A 17,130-nucleotide genomic window follows, 5' to 3' on the forward strand; every position below is an offset into this window, starting at 1 on the left:
AACGTACATACAGCACGGGGTCCGCGATCTACCGCAGGTAGATTGCCTACCTGATAATGTACTGCTGCGAATCAGCATTTTTATTCCGGGCAACGGAAAAATTAATTTGAAACCATACACCGAATATTAAATTATGAATTAAACAAAGTTTGACTCACATATAGTTGGTACACTTAATGGGCAACGAAGTGCACGGGTTCAGCTAGTTTATGTATAGATATCAGATTAAATTGCGCTTTCTCATACTTAATTATAATTTTTCATCATTGATATTTTTGCGAATCAAAATTGATTTATTCTAAAATCATAATAATATTATTATCGTTTAACGTTCACCGTAGTCTCACGTCACGTAACAATCATTATACACCCTAGGTTTTTCATTATAATAGGCGTATTAATGTTGCGGTGAAACCTCTCTATAGTGGACACTGTAGAGAAATTAAAATATGTTCGCCGTTTAGGGGTGTCCGCTATTACAGAGGTTTTACAACATAATTATTATTATTACCTTATCTTACACTTTTTTTTTGACAGTGATTCTTTTACACTCAATAAATAGAATATTGGGAGCGTTTGTAAATAGCACCTAATGCAGTGTACAGGCAGTAAAAATAATATAGTAAATTACTCCCAGTATTTTCAATTTTTTAATATAGAAATAGTAAAATTTTTGCCCACAGTATAAGTAACTTTTGAGATAACTTTGAATTCGTTGATATATTATATTTTAACTGTGTCATAACTGTGTTATAATATTACTTTAGGGGAAATTTAGGGGTGGGGGAATGGTTTCTTACGAGGTTTTGACGGACTGCGCGTGCGCGAAAATCATTCGAGATTTATGATTATATTTTTTGTTCAATACGACAAGTCGCGATATCCGATTAATCGCATATCGCTCGGCGGTCGTGACGTGGTGCCGCGGCGCGGTCGTCCGAACCGGTGCCGCCCGCGCCGGCGCCGCGACCGCTCCGCCCGCCCGCCCACCGTGGTGACGCGCCGCGATCCGTGCGGCCATGCGGCCACGCCGTCGACAACATGTTGGCCGCGCTAACAGTGTACCGGGCCCGTCTGCGCGAGTGGTTGCGAGAAGTGACGGTGTCCGGTAATTACCACGCGGCTACCGGTACCGCAACCACCGAGACCGGTACGATGGACCGCGAAAACGGCACGGCAACAGCGCCGTCGCCGGTGGCCAAGCAAGTGCCGCCGCCGCCGTCGCCGCCTCCCCCGTCGCGGTCCTTGTCCGACGACCGGCCGCTGCCGTCGTCCCGGCCACCCGTGGACCCGGACGAGGAGGAGTACATAGCCACCGTTCTGTCGTCCATGCCGGAAGACATGCCGCTACCGCCGCTGGCGTATACCAGGCGCCGGTCAAGCAGCAAAACGCACACACGTCTATACCGGATACGGTTACCGCCCAAACCGAGAAGGGCCAAAAGGTAAACAGTATTATCGCCTTATCGGGCGTACGACAGTAGCGCTTGAAATTGGGAAATTTGAATTTTTACCATAGTGCTAAGGTTTTATTTTGTCACCGGGGGCAATAATATTAGAGCGCATTATTACTATTATACGTCTCCTCCCCAAAAAAATAATGGAAAAGATTTCTAAAGTTTTTCCATCAACCAACTATATATACACAGATATAAATACAATCTTCTGCTGTACTGAAGAACACGGTTTTTATAATTATTATTTTGAATTATATAAAATATTTAAACCTTCAGACGTCTTTTGCCAAGGTGAAAACCACTGCTCACCACACCGCCCTACTCATCCCTTAGATACGACACTGATTTTAGACCCACGTGTATCAATTGCATTTATAATTTTTTTCGGTCGATATACCCATAATTGCACTTACTTTGCAGTTTAACCTCTTTGGGTGAGAAACATAATATGGTTTTTTGGTCCAATTCTTGTGCTACTAATATTGTGTATTATTTTATTATTCGAAATAGAATTTCTTCTTATACGAATTTAATTATATTCAATGAGACATCTCAGGTTCCTAGCAATCTAAAATATATGCGTAAATCTATAAATAAAAAAATGTCCACATTTCAGAAAATGACAGTCGAAACACCTCGGTCACCGTTTGTCACACCGACTTACCACAGACTTATATCATTTGCACATTAATTGTTTGTGCAGGTACCATTAAAATACAGTAATGGTAGAAGCTATAAATCCGTTTAACACCTAAAAGGAATAATTCAATTCCAAGCGTTTTTAATGCATATTATCGCATGGTTTAAGGTTTAGTGTCATGTCCTATTTTATTTCTATTATTTGATTTTAATTGCTAATAATTAATGATAAATGTTGAGTAAAATGGTGTATTTATGCCATGTTTATACTGTGTACAACATTGGAAAGTGGCAAGTTGCAACTGCTGTACAAATTACAAAATGTAGGTATAATTTAAATATGAACGGTAGCTCATAATTTAACACACATATTTTACGGATCGCCGCTTATCGACGGGACATGCGATCTGGTATTTTTTTTACAGAATATTATGGTTGTAAAAATGTAAGTGCATATTTTATTATTTTTTATAGCTATAAGTCTGAACTTATTATAAAATTTAAACCAAAAAAAAAAAATGCTCTATATGCAGCATACGTAATGTATAGGGAAAAAACGTTGGAAACTGTATGTATATATGAAAATATCCACTACCTAATGCGAATGATATAATATAAATTTTACAAATTGCTGAAATGTGTTGTAACCTTTTTTGTAATGTATAACGAAATATGCATAAGTATCATGGTAAGTTGTACTTTGTATATAATTTTACGAAATAAATACCTTACCTAGAATATTCAATAACTATTTATGTACAAAAAATCCGGCAAATGGAAGAAGTCCTGAGCTCAGTTATGTAAGGTGATTAATTTAAAACCGGCATAGGTAATAATTTTATTAATACTGACTTAATTGAATTTCTTATTATTATATTTATGATTGATATAATTATAAATTATAATGATATAGTTTTCTAAATCTTGAACATTATACAATTTTCAAATTTTTAAATTTATAGGTTTTATCTTTATTTTTCATTTATAACTGATATACATTTAATCCAAGATTCCATATAATATTATTTCTATATTTGTTCTCATTAGGGTTTTTCTTATTTTTGATAAAAAAAAATGGTTATTAGGTTTTTTTTTAACAATTTAGGTCTTAAACTCTCAACCACACAAAAAAATATACTTTATGAATCGAACGCACCACGCTGTCCTATTCGCATATTTCATTTAACGTGTATGGAACATTTTACGTGTGTATTAATATTTATTGATATTAATAGAGAGACAAAAAACATATATTATTCCAATGATTACAGTAACTATAAGATATAACTATATTATTAATTATTATTAGCAGTATTATCACCTAGACTGTGACTGACACAGAATCGATCGTCGTCGGTATTCGGTGTAGTTTTCTTTGCTCTGTACTAATGCGATTCCCGGAACACTAGTGTACTGACAAATCTCGTCAATGAATGGAAAAATCAACTGGAAAATCGTAACTGACATTTGGCGAGATCGTATTTCGCATCGACAACATTATTATTTGTACGAGAGGGGCTCGCATCTATACAAACTGCAGTCGTCGAGGGATCTTCGTTTTCGTTTGTCCGCTTAGCCGAATCAAAAGATAACCAATATGTCAATACTAATAATATTGTATTCGGTGTCGTGACTTCGATCAAATATTACACTTTTCAATACGCCACGCTTTATAACAGTCTCTCCACAATACTTTACTGGGTGTTTCGCCAAGCATTATGCTCATATTTATTATTTTTTTTCTACAATGCATTTATTTAAATTCTGGTCTTTGGAATTTTCAATTAAACTTAGCTACCATATTTGAAGTGATTTAGATTTCTTATACCCTTTAAGTACGGCCTTGTGGTGGTACAAATTTACCGTATTCTTAAATAAAAACTAACCTATTTATACTATAAATTAATAGATAAGGAAATTATTTTTTTGAAAATGTTTATGTATCAAAATCGATATTAGAATGAGTCTTTAAAAAGTCCTTAAAAATGGTCTGCGAAATTATAAAATAGATGTAATATTGGAGATATAATATTTATACTTGGACGGTTTTTTACAAATTATACATTTTTGATGGATTAATATTAATTACTAACACTTTTAAATCATCATAGCCAACATGTATATCCCAACCAATTATAATATAGAACCTATTATTCTTATTATACAAAGTTAAATAACTAAACAATACTCTCTAGAAAGTTACTTTAAATACTCGAAAAAGAGAAATTGGATCACCACAAGATACTTCGTAAATGGTATGAAAAATATTTATTCAAATTTTGATCTACAAACAACTTCGTACATCAAAATTATCAACAAAAAAATTTCCTCAACAATTTAAATTTAAAAAATGGTTGTGCACAGTTGAAAAAATAAGTTTTTAGTGCCACAGGACACCTTTAATTATTAATAGTCCCAAGTATTTAAAAATATGGCCCATGAGTGTAATACCAAAAAGTACAAAAAACTAAAATTCGAATAAATTAATTATCAAGGGACAAATTGGTGGTGAACATGCTCGGTGAATCGTTCTGTTTACGTATGTAAAACGTCTGCTAAAAGTCGCGATGTCCTGGGATTTCGAACCCCGAAAATAAATCGCCCATAATATTATAGGACCTGAAATAATATACAAATTTTTCGGATTGTTGATTTTCGTAATACCGGTCATAATGCGCCACATTGCTGGCATTGTGCAAATTGTGGAACAATTTTCATTAATATTGCTTCGATAATCGAAAATAATACGACCGCAGCTTAGCCGTCGAAGCGCATAATTATCGTATTATACTCTGGTCAGCAGCGGAAACGATCGGATATTCGGCTGGTTATAATATTATTCTACTGACTGGTGTATGACTCCGTAAACTTACATTGTAATACCACGGTATACTATAGCAGACGGTACCACGGTAACTCGTCAGTTTTGGCAGTTTTTCGGCCAATTTTCCGCATAGTATTTATAACTAAAATCATAAATTAACTATTAAGTATTTTCGTAACATTTCTTATTGTCCGTGAAGAATAGAAGTCAATACGGAAAGGAGACGTTTTCTTCTTGAAAGTTACAGATTAATTATGAACCCATAATATTATATACCTTCAACTTTGTAATAATATTATACTCGGAGGACTGTATACAGTATATATTGACATTGAAATATCCTTCGACGATATTCATAGTTAAATTAATAGACTTACCTAATAGACTTCTTCGTGTTTAGTGTATTTTATATTGTTATAATATTATTTTTATCTAATCTAGTATTTTTATTTACCTGGAAAACAGTTTGCAGGTAAAGTTGAATTTGCATTATCAGTTGTGTAATAATGTCATATTTTTTACTATAATTTTTTTTTCGATAATTTTAATTTATGAACAATGGTTGTTTTTTTACTGTCTAGAAATTAAATTTTTTTTATAGTATGTTACATAAACTATTTTTTTTTAGTTTATCAACTTTCGGTTGTTTCCATTATTTATTGATTTTATTCGGCGATTAAAAGACCATCGTTGTGACGTAGAATTTTATTTTACGCATTATGTTGAAATAAGGAATTCCCATTTTATTTTATATTAATAAAACGTATTAATACACTTTTTTTTTTAGTTTATATTATTTACAATCATATTGACGTGTTATATACGTATAAAACAAACAGTTTGTCAAAACAACAAACCATTTAGTATTACACAGTACCTGTATATATTTTTTAAACCACACTTCCGTATTACTGAGTATAATAAAAATCTAAAACGTAATAAACTTAGATGTTTACCCGGTGATTACGAAGGTATTAAAATGACACTAAAAAATGGACTTTAGGGATATGATATGCATATCATAAAGTTGTCAAAGCTCCCCTGAGAACCAATGCAATGATTCCCGAAAAAAAAAAATTGCCTATTATTTTTTACTGTTTTTTAAATTTCAGTTTCAGCCTTTATGTTATAAAGATTTTCTGTGTTTTAGGTATTATTATTATATATTTTTTTAATACATTTTACCTAAACATAAAAACTATCCATCAATCATTTTTTTCGAACCACTCTAGTCAAGTCTATCATAATATTGTTTACGTATAGTTTTTAATTTTCATTCTGGGTATAAACTATAAAGTGATTGTATAATATAATACGTATTTTATTCAAATTTTACCACCCATACATTTTAAAGTTTAATATTTTGTACTTTTCATTTTGATGATCAAACTGTAAATCTTATAATCGGAGGTAAGGTTGGGAGATAAAGGAGTTGAATTATGTATGATTTTAAATCTAAAATACCAATTCCAGTCTTACAAAATGTAAAATGTATAATACATGTATATATTTTATAAGGGTATAATTTATTTCCGTGTATTATTATAGAAAGGTTTCAACAAACAATGTATAAAACATTAAATTACAGTTTCACTACTATAAAATAATATGCAAACTTCACATACTGTATTTTGATTTTAACTGTTATACATTTATTTTGTGCGTATAATATTATAATGCGTTGTGCGTAATAAATCAAAATGGATAAACAATGTATCTTTTAATTACATATTATTATGTATTATGATTAGGCGCGCCGTGAGACACAATAATAATATAGTTTTTCGGATATTGTTTTGTTAATGGAAAATCTTTTGAAACCTTTTCCGAATCGATATCAGAGTTAATCACTGTAATTCTATGTTATAAAAAAATGATAATAATAATTACCCAAGTAAATTTCCATGTCAAGGTTTATAAATGGATATGCAACGATAATATATCGTTACGGTGGCGACCTGATTTTGTATCTACACACTGGTCATGTTTTTTTCAACAACCGTGTATCATGTTTCAAATGAAAACAATATACGATATTATGTTATCCCGCCAAAATCAGTGTAATGTAATGATCGCCATCGGGCGAGGTCGTTTTATATATTAGATATGCAACGCTAAACCATATTATAATATTATAGGTACAACAATGCAGTTCAATAGTTATCATTGTACACGTCATAATCATTATATTGTTCGTCCCGTGTTCTGTTATAATATTATAAGTACGGTTCTAGATTTGGAAATGTCCTGTGTAAACCTGAAACATGGTAAAATTGTACCAATAGCTGATATTATAGTAATAATAATATTATGCAGAGCTATAGTGCGCATGGTGAACATACCTATCGATGTTATTACATTGTATAATTTATACATTTTATAAATCGTGATGGTACGTTACTTTTTGCACGGTACTTAATTTGTTTATTAAAAACCACAATCGGCAGCACAGAGACCACTATAATATAGCGCAGTGATAATAATATTATATTACCTAAGATTTTGTTTTTCAATCATTATTATCATTAATTTTTCACTAATCGGTACTCATAATGTAGACGTACCTACTGTATTCAAAACTCAGTAACTACTTATAATGTGTGTAGAAAACACGAAATAGATAAACTTTAAACTGTAACCTTTCGTATTACATATGATATAACTGCCTTAAATATTTAATTTTAATTTTCAAGGCGTTAAGACCGTTTGAGAAAATAATTTCATATAATCTCATACGTAGCCTGTAAACAATGATCATATTATTATAATGATTTGAGATATATTTTTTCTAATGCGTTTAATTTATTTCGTGGGACGTTATGAAGTATTTGTAGTTTATATAACATACCTACCAATTAAGCTAATTTACAAGATTTAAAGAATTTTCGCGGTATTGATCTTATATTATGTTTATGGTTATCCGATTGTTGCAGTATTATAACCTGGCACAGAACATCTTAACCAATCCCATACACATTTATTACTAGTTGATATTTTTTCAGATGTAATTCCTAAGCAATTTTTTTTTTGATAAGCATAATTTAAGTTCTGGACTCGATGGAAGATAATGAAATGAACGCGATATGTCATGTGCGAGCTGGTCATTCAGGATGTGTATCTAATACTCCGACCAAATATCCCTGGGGAATATAGAATATTACATAACTAGGTATTTGGTTAATATTTGATCATGTCTAATGAGATATTTGTATCTCAAAGAATTTGTAAATTAAAGATAGATTAATATAAAATTTAACTTTTTACGAATACTTTATATTAATAATTATTTATACTCTAAAGCTTATAATAATATTATTTTATAAGCTATTAACTACTATACCATACTCACACTGAAACACATTTTGTTCACAATATAATGTACATCAACGCTTCGTGAATCGGTACAATACAATTCTTTTATGCATTGTTGCTAAATAATAACGTTGTGAGGTTCTCACAAGTGAGTTAGGATAATATACCTAATATCTTACTTAAAATTCTGCTTAAAATTTTCAACTCGGCAGAGTTTGTTATAATGTTTTGAATTATTGATGTGTCAATGGACGTCCTATCGTGCGTCGTCACGTTTAATACAAATACATATTTCATTTTCGTACCCATATTATATACGTAACCTGTTTTTGTTATCTTATTTTATTATTAGTTTTCGTATATTTTCCTATAGTATGTTATAGGTTTTATATGCTGAGAAACATTAATAACGATTCAAAAACACAATTTAATTTTACCGTTTCTGGGTTAACGTGATCGTGAACGTATTAAAGTTATGTTGCAAGTCGTTTTTTATTCTCGACACTGTTCAGTGTATTAAATAAACATATTATACGCCCAAATGTGTAACATTCGATTTTTTTGAAGTTATTTTATTTCTGTTTTGGAAATGCGTGTGTCATTTATTTATTACCACTGTCAAACATTTTTAAACCATTTTTTATGCTGTTAAAATGTTCCGCAATGAAACATTTCTAAAGTTTTATTTTTTCCCCATATAATTTCTGATACTGAAAGTAACTTTTACCACATACATATAAGTGGTTTTCATTTTATTCAGTTTTATTATTAAATATTTATTTATTTGATACAATACAGTTATATAACTTGAAACAAACAGTTGGTGTTTTTCAAATAATATACAATTTTACTGTAAATAAATGTTGAATAATATATGATGATGATACGGTTAGAAAAATAACTTTTCTACTTGAATGTTATACATAATTAACCATTTCTAACATGAATTTTACTATTTTATTGGCCATTTGTGATAATAATATCCTAAAAATATTCAGTTTTGTTAAGGTGCCATATTATTCACTATAGGTCGCTTAACTGGTTGAAATTTTTAATTTCTCGTTTATCATAATTTTGACCCAGACTCAAACTTTTATAACTTTTACGTATTTATTGAAATGAAAAAAAAAATGAAACTCAAGTTTGTTTAAGTATATTATGTTTATTTATGCAAATGTATAAACTCATTAGCTTATACACTAAAACTATCTATCGTAATCGAAGTATAATGTAGCCGATCACTAGGTATACTAAATATTGCAGATGTCTCTCTCTGCGTGCATAATATAATATTGGTTAGGTGCATAATATATTTTTTATACGCCAAAATCGGATATAATAAATTTACAATTTTTTTGTCGTAAAAATATTTCGTTGGGATACAATATCGTTATGAAGTGGTTTTAAATCTAATGGGTCAACGAATTGTGATTGAAGATAAATCAAGTTCGTAGAAATTATAAGTTAAGAGTTTTATGTTAACCCGGATATATCATGCAAATGCCATACTATTATGTAACTATTATTTGAATCAACCTATATACGCAGCTGGAAGTTAATCTTAAAGTATACAAATAAACTATGTGATAACGTAAAAAGTAGATGTTTTATGCTTAGGGAAGCTTTGTTAAAACCTGAATAATAGGTACACTTAAAAATGGCGGATAAAGTTGTCAGATACAAATATTAAAAATATGATGCTTCTTTTCTCGTGATGCACGAATGGCTTTTGAGCTCATGCATTAGAAAATCAATTATATGCATAGAACAATACAGTTTTAGGTAAAAAATATAATATACGTGTCTTACCTGTAGGGCCGTAGCCTCCTATATAGTCTATGGTGTTGAAGCATTACAGGTGATACGAAATACTCACTCGAGTCAAATAAAAAAATGTACCGATTATACGGCTTGTTAAAATAACGGAAACCAGATGTCGCACGCAGGACTCGATACAGGGCCAAGATGGGTTGTTGTTTAGGTGGTTGGAGTGCTGTCTCGAAATAAGGATGACACGGTCATGACGGCCAGAGAGTGGCAGGTGGATTTATAAAAGGTTTTTGTGCTTCAAAGGACTAGCATTTCCTCGACAGCAGAGATTTTTTCGGTCGCCCCTTCTTTCCGGTGGCATGTAAGAGACCCACACGCGTAGTCTTACGTCTTACCGTTAAAATTACAAGTCGATTTCTTAATACACGTGATCGTACGATACGGATCGTATCTTTTGTCAGTGATAAATTATCGCCGACTATCTGTCTCAAGCGTACGACAATCTGCCCACGTTATTTGCATTAATCTATTGTATTTAAGTTTGCTTAGTACAATGGTATTCGATCATAATATTATCATTGTACCTGAACACTTTATATGCCAATACTTTCCTAACCACACCCTTTTCTACTACTATAGAAACTTGCATTTACATTTTTTTGGGATTGGCAAGTCGTATGTTTCCCATATTTTTCCTGCCAATAATATTTCTATGTGTCTAAATATTGTGTTTTATATTTACTTGACTCTACATCAACTCAATAGCTATATGTAGAATATTAGTTGTGTCTTATTTCAATCAAGTCAACATGAAAGCCAAAGTACTAATATCAGATAATTTAAGTTGTTCGATTGATTTTTATTTTTTGATAGGTCGAGACCATTATTTGTTTATTTTTTTTATTTTATTCATTGGTGAAATATGTTCCTAGTTATTAAATCGAATTTTGAACCAAGGTCAATAAAATAAAAAACAAAATAAACAAAATATGCATAATAATATATAGATACTCTGTTTCATAGCTGCAGGTGATCATTGTGAACACAAAGTACAAATTCTATTCTACTTTAAATGTGAAAAAAAATCTTTACGGTAGAAGAAGTAAACTAAAAAACTCTACTATCGTCATTTTAATATTCGACGACGATAGCATCGATATTCATTTTTGAGGTGTCTGGTATATTTCATTTTTAATATGAAAAAACCGGCAGATGGTGTGTACGTCCAATTAAAAACTTTGATGCGATGAGGGATAACAATATTATTATGATTGCTATTAGTCAGAAATATTGTATTTCTAGACTTCATTAGTATTCTTTATTGTAAGTTAAAAAAGAAAAAAACTAAATTTATTTATCAGATTTAGATTTAAGATACACGAGATATTATTAAAAATACGAATACTGCTTTTTCACAAAAATTATTCACACAGAATAATTTTAAATCTGGTTGATAATTTTAATATTTATGGAAGCTATAAGGTACGTTTAAACTAAATACAATTTAATTAAAACTAAAGAAATTGAAAAATTAAAGAAAATGATCGTACTAAAAAGATTTTGTGTGAGTTTAAAATATAAACACAACAGTTGTATAATTCAGAAATATTGAGAAAAATATTTTATTTTTTTTAAAGCAATGTTTTATTTTTATTTGATCTTCAAAACTCAAAAATGTTTTAATTATTACTGACCTTTTACGTAAATTACTATATTATATTCAATAACAAAAAAAAAAAAAAATGAATTTTTGCAATTGACCTTCTTCCGATTTCGTTTTAAATGCGTTTTCATATTCATTACGAATTTAAATATCTGCATGCATTAATTATACCATGAGCTTAATTGTTAGGATAAATAAATGGCCTCCAAGCGAAGATTTGTGGTTATAAATAACTCGTAAATTAAGAATATTTAATTAAAATAAAAGATCATAAAAAATGTATTTTACCATCATATTATTTCTAGTTATAATGTAACAGATAACCTCAAAAATATTTGAAGAATATCTGAAATATTCAAGCCAAGTATTGAACATTTGTACTTATATTAAGTACTTACTAAAAACAAATTCTTTCCCAAAAATTAATAAAAAATGTTTATTTTTTCGAACTTAAATAAACCAATTTAATCCTATTTCTGTCTTGACCCTAGATATTAGATTTAATATATAATATTATTACAATAACTATAGGTTGTATTATGACTTTTAGTATATTATTATAGTTTTCACGCGGCTAATTAGTATGAAAATTAAACGTATTGAACACAAAAATATTTCATTTCCATGTATTATTATACATCGTTTTTCAATCAAACGAACCACATCCGGAAACGCTCCACAATACAAATAGCATACCATAAATGTATGACATATAGGTATTAGGTAATGCAAAAACAATAGGTACAGAACTGGCGAGGTATTATAATGGTACTTTCGGGAAGTACTCGGCGCTGTAGAGTTGTCCTAATTTCATGTCAATGTATTATGTATACGCGTGCATTGCAAATGATTTGTAATGCGTTCCACGTGAGCTTGAAAAAAAAAATTCGCTTTGTACAATAGTTGGACGGTTCTTTACCGCAATACGATAATAAAAATAATATGTATATTATCGGTAATTTTGGTCTTCATAGCAGTCACAATCTCAAGCGCCAAATATTAAAACACTGTACTGCTTAAATGGTTATATTTCGCATGGTTTAAGAATAATTGAAATACGCAATACGGCTACGATAATATTTAATAGCTAACACTGTATCGTATGCAGCGTAGATTTGTAAACTAATGGACAGCGAAAACTAATGAAGAGACCTAATATAATGATATATTAAGTTATGCAAATATAATATGTTTAATAATAAAATAGGGTTATTAGGGCCGATAATGGACATTGAAATCAAAATAATGTATTGTAATTCAGCGTCATCACGGCACACTAGTCACAATCATTTTTAGCCGTGGCAGACTTGACACTGACTTATACTGTATATGTTTGATATGTAATATATATTTTTAATATTTAAGGCTTCATTAATACCAAAAAAGTAGCATATCAATAAATTACTAGCAAATAATTTAAAATGGTTTGTGTATTTCGGCAAGGAAAACGCATGTGCAATAATATTTTAATTTATCACAGATATTAAATTTATTGAAATGGAAAAACAGAGACATTACATTACGATTATGTTACGATTACATTACAAAAATCTAGCCCTAGTGAGACATTTGGGTCTGATTTCACTTAAATATATTTTAACTTACTATCGACATTTTACTTAAGCATTTCATGACATTTCGCGGCACACCTATGGATGCCTCACGGCACACTAATGTGCCACGGCACGCCGGTCGGGAAACTCTGTTGTAATTCATCCAAGATTTACTAAATTTCATGTTATTTCTCTCTCGTTTACTTAGTCGCCAAGACGTGTGTGTAAAATGGAGTGTCATTAGTTTTTAGGTCTATGACTGTAAGCGTACACCGATGTAGTAGCAGACCATAGACACTTTGTGCTTTCTATACGAATCATGTGACTATGGCCTTGAACACGGAAAGTCGGCTGGTATCGGAGGAGCGTGACCATTGTTACCGCGCTGACATATAGTAATAATATAATACCTGTGATATCGTTGTTAATTGAATAACTAGTAGTATATTAACACAATATTAATCACAGAATAATATATTATTTATCATGACGTATAATATTGAAACACTAAATGAATTTATTGTTTGTATGTAATTACTGTGATGAAACAATAGATAATGTTATACTACCAAATACCAATTATATACTCGCCAATCGGCGAGTCTGGTGTTTCCGTTTTTGTTGTTTCGAATAACAAAAAGCGGGGATACGCGCGTTTCCAACACCCTATAGGGTTACGGATACCCAGGTAAGGTTTCAACTTTTGCAGTCCACACAGTTCTACCCCCCAGGGATCCAACAGCTACAGACGTGGTCCGATCAGCTGATCGAGTGTCGTTTAATTCTATATTGTTCTGCGGCTGTATTATATACGTATATAGTCTGCGCGCAGCCGAAATAGATCCGATTTCAATTAAGCAACACTCGCACGAATAAGGAATTGCAATGTTATTAATAAACTTTTGCAGAAGCCGATTGAAAATAATAATATACAATACGACATTATTATGATGGCACGATAGATATATTAATATAATATTATACACTGCACACGGAACACACGACGTCGTAATGATAATACTATTGTAATTTGCCGTCCTCCGCTGTGGGCCGAGGGTGGAAGCTTTTATTCGTTTAATCCGTACGTGCGTTGTAGGTCTAATACCACTACACAATATCACTGCAGCTGCTGTGGCACACGCAAAACCGGCGTTTAAAGATAACAATAACGATAACAAAAGTAAATTATTATGCTGTTATACTCCAGCTATCGAATGATGTGTAGGCCCGACGGGCGGGTCTGCACACTGACAAGGGTCTACGAAAACAATTCATTATGAACCACGATAGTTTAATGCGAGCACACCGAGTCACAATACACACACGTTATATGTACATATCAAATTAATAGAAATGTCGTAATGTTTTTGTTTTTTTTTTTTTTTTATTTCTGTTCCGTGTAGTTCTTTTTTTCTGTATTATTATTTTTGCCGTCGTTATGATATAGTCGGAGAGTATAAGCTTTCTAGAGATATACAACGCGATTTACGTTCAAACAACAACAAAAAATATTAATGTTTATTATATATCACATTATTACACGAACAAACAATATTAATACAACATAACCACCGTTTTATTTTTTGGTCTGTGGGCAGTGTTCCGTGAATTTTTTCGATCAAACAACTTTTGCATTTCGATAGAAATATACTAAAATGTATTTATTATAATAATCGCAATGAGTTTCAATTTTTAAATTCGGTTAATGTTATGAATTTATGATAATATTCCATGAATTTCATATTTTATATTTACCTAATATGTATTAGACGACCGATGGTAGTCAGTTAAAATGTATATAATTTTATAATTAAGACAGTCACTCTTAAAGTTTCCAAACTATATAAGTTTGTGTATGATGTTAAGCTATTGTATATTAGAAATCATTATGATAATATGATGAAATATGATTTAAATATTTTTATGCAAATACATCTGCAAAAATTAATAATACATATAATTTGTACACATTTCATAAAAGTATTAGAATCGTAAAGTTAACATTATTTTTATTTTTACTTTATCGTAAATGGAAATAGTAAGGTGGTATGTTTGGCATTATTTGTTGTTCTAATGCAAAATCTGATGAATTAACTTTTCTTTCATTCAATAAATGTATTCTGTTGTGTAGGTATCTAAAAACTTTCAGATGACACGTTTGTTCGTCCTTCGTCTTTTATCCTACTATTCTCCATGCGACATGTAAAAACTTTACGTAGAATTTCAAAGTTTTTGGAATGAGATTTCCATAAAACAGCTTTCACTTTACTATCTACTGCTGATCATTATCAACTAAAACAAATATAAAAATAATCACTCGAAAATGCGTTGGTGTAAAATTTATTGATCACAAAATAATAACGCAGACCAAACTGGCCTAAAACCATAAATATGCATTACGCATATGTACCGTCTACATGATGTCATGTTTGACATTATGAGTTATTATTGAAATAACATTTTTTCTCTACGCCCCCTCCCCCACGATAGTTCTATTAATGATACAGTTGTGCGTTTCAAATATGTAATTCAAATAAATGGTACAGCAATCAATAATATGACAATCGATTGATATTGTTTAGTGAATACAAATGTAAATTATGCATAAATCTTGATTATCGCATAATATATATTTTGAGCTTTTGGTCAGTTTCGAATCACGTGGTACTATATTACATATTTAATATGTTAACTATTATAATTTTCATAATTTATATTATTCGTCAATTATGTTTTGATGCAATATTTAAGTAATATTTATTTATTTTTACTATATAAAAACTTTTTCTATATATTTTACCTTCAATATAAAATATGTCTCTCAACTTGCACTCATATTATCACTCACTATATAATATTATATTATGATCGGGTAAAAGCGTTGATACTTCTGTCACGTTGTGGGTTGTTTTCTTATATTCATGATTTCCTGTCTTTTATAAGTAACAATTTATAGATAGAATGACAGGTGAAAATGGATAAATATTAAATTTATCACAGTAATGGTAATAGACTTTCATTGTATAAGACTTAGGCTCCTTTCTAGAACAGAATAAAGAGTTGAGCAGATGAAAAACCATTTTTGGTGGTAGGCAAAAGCCTCACGTCATTTCTTTCAGTCGATTTTGTACCCTTTCAAAACGATATCCTTTGGGATAGACAAACTCTTTTGCTATTGGTACAAAAATGTAAAGGTTTCAAATTTTCTATAATCTCTAAAAGATTCAAAAAAAGAAAAAAACATTATCTTTATTACATATACTATGAAGTATACAAAACCAATGTTTATGTTTAAAGAACATCAATGCGAGATTTGTTTTTTAATAAACAAAGAGATTTGCTCAAACTTCTTCTTTTCATGGCCATTTTGAAATCATTAAATTGGTAAAACAGAACCATTTTAATAAATTATTTTTTTATTTTAATTTGCAAGTTTAATAATATAAATATACATACGTATATGGTTCATTTCAATGCATATACGTTAAAACTAGTAATTAAAATATATTAGATCTATCTACTAATAATGCTCCTACTAAATACTCTATTAAATTATAAAGAGCTTTTCATTCCATTAGTGTTTCTCTCCAGTATATTTAAACAATGACTTTTATCAAAAAAATATAATATTAGTATCGTTCAATCGACGGACATTTCTGCATTAAACTTTTGAATCGTCCCTGCGCAGAATGCATTTTTCCAATAAAACTGTTACACACATGGATTATTTCCAAAATAATGTTTATCTCTCTTGCATCGCACACTCTGTGTAGTTTAATTTTTACATCGTTGTTCCTTATGTGTTTAAAGTATAATATCAATTAGTATGATAATATTGTTTTCCGCTCAATATTACAATGACGTGTTGTTACATTTTTATATTGCAATCTGAAATAAGCACCTATTTTGTAT

General features: G+C 30.5%; 1 protein-coding gene across 6 annotated transcripts in view; it reads left to right on the forward strand.

Annotated features, from left to right (window-relative positions):
* Positions 1-17,130, forward strand: part of LOC100166947 (cAMP-specific 3',5'-cyclic phosphodiesterase) — a 519,645-nt gene that overhangs the window by 369,464 nt on the left and 133,051 nt on the right. The window contains exon 1 of one of the 6 annotated variants that reach the window (XM_001947387.4): positions 1,027-1,445. The exons of the other annotated variants lie outside the window; for them this stretch is intronic. Within the exon in view, the coding sequence (XP_001947422.2) occupies positions 1,042-1,445 (404 nt within the window). The 5' untranslated portion in view covers positions 1,027-1,041. Of the gene's footprint in view, positions 1-1,026; positions 1,446-17,130 lie in introns of those variants that run through there. 6 annotated transcript variants of the gene reach the window in all.

This window comes from Acyrthosiphon pisum, chromosome A2, assembly GCF_005508785.2.
Source record: "Acyrthosiphon pisum isolate AL4f chromosome A2, pea_aphid_22Mar2018_4r6ur, whole genome shotgun sequence".
NCBI lineage: Eukaryota > Metazoa > Arthropoda > Insecta > Hemiptera > Aphididae > Acyrthosiphon > Acyrthosiphon pisum.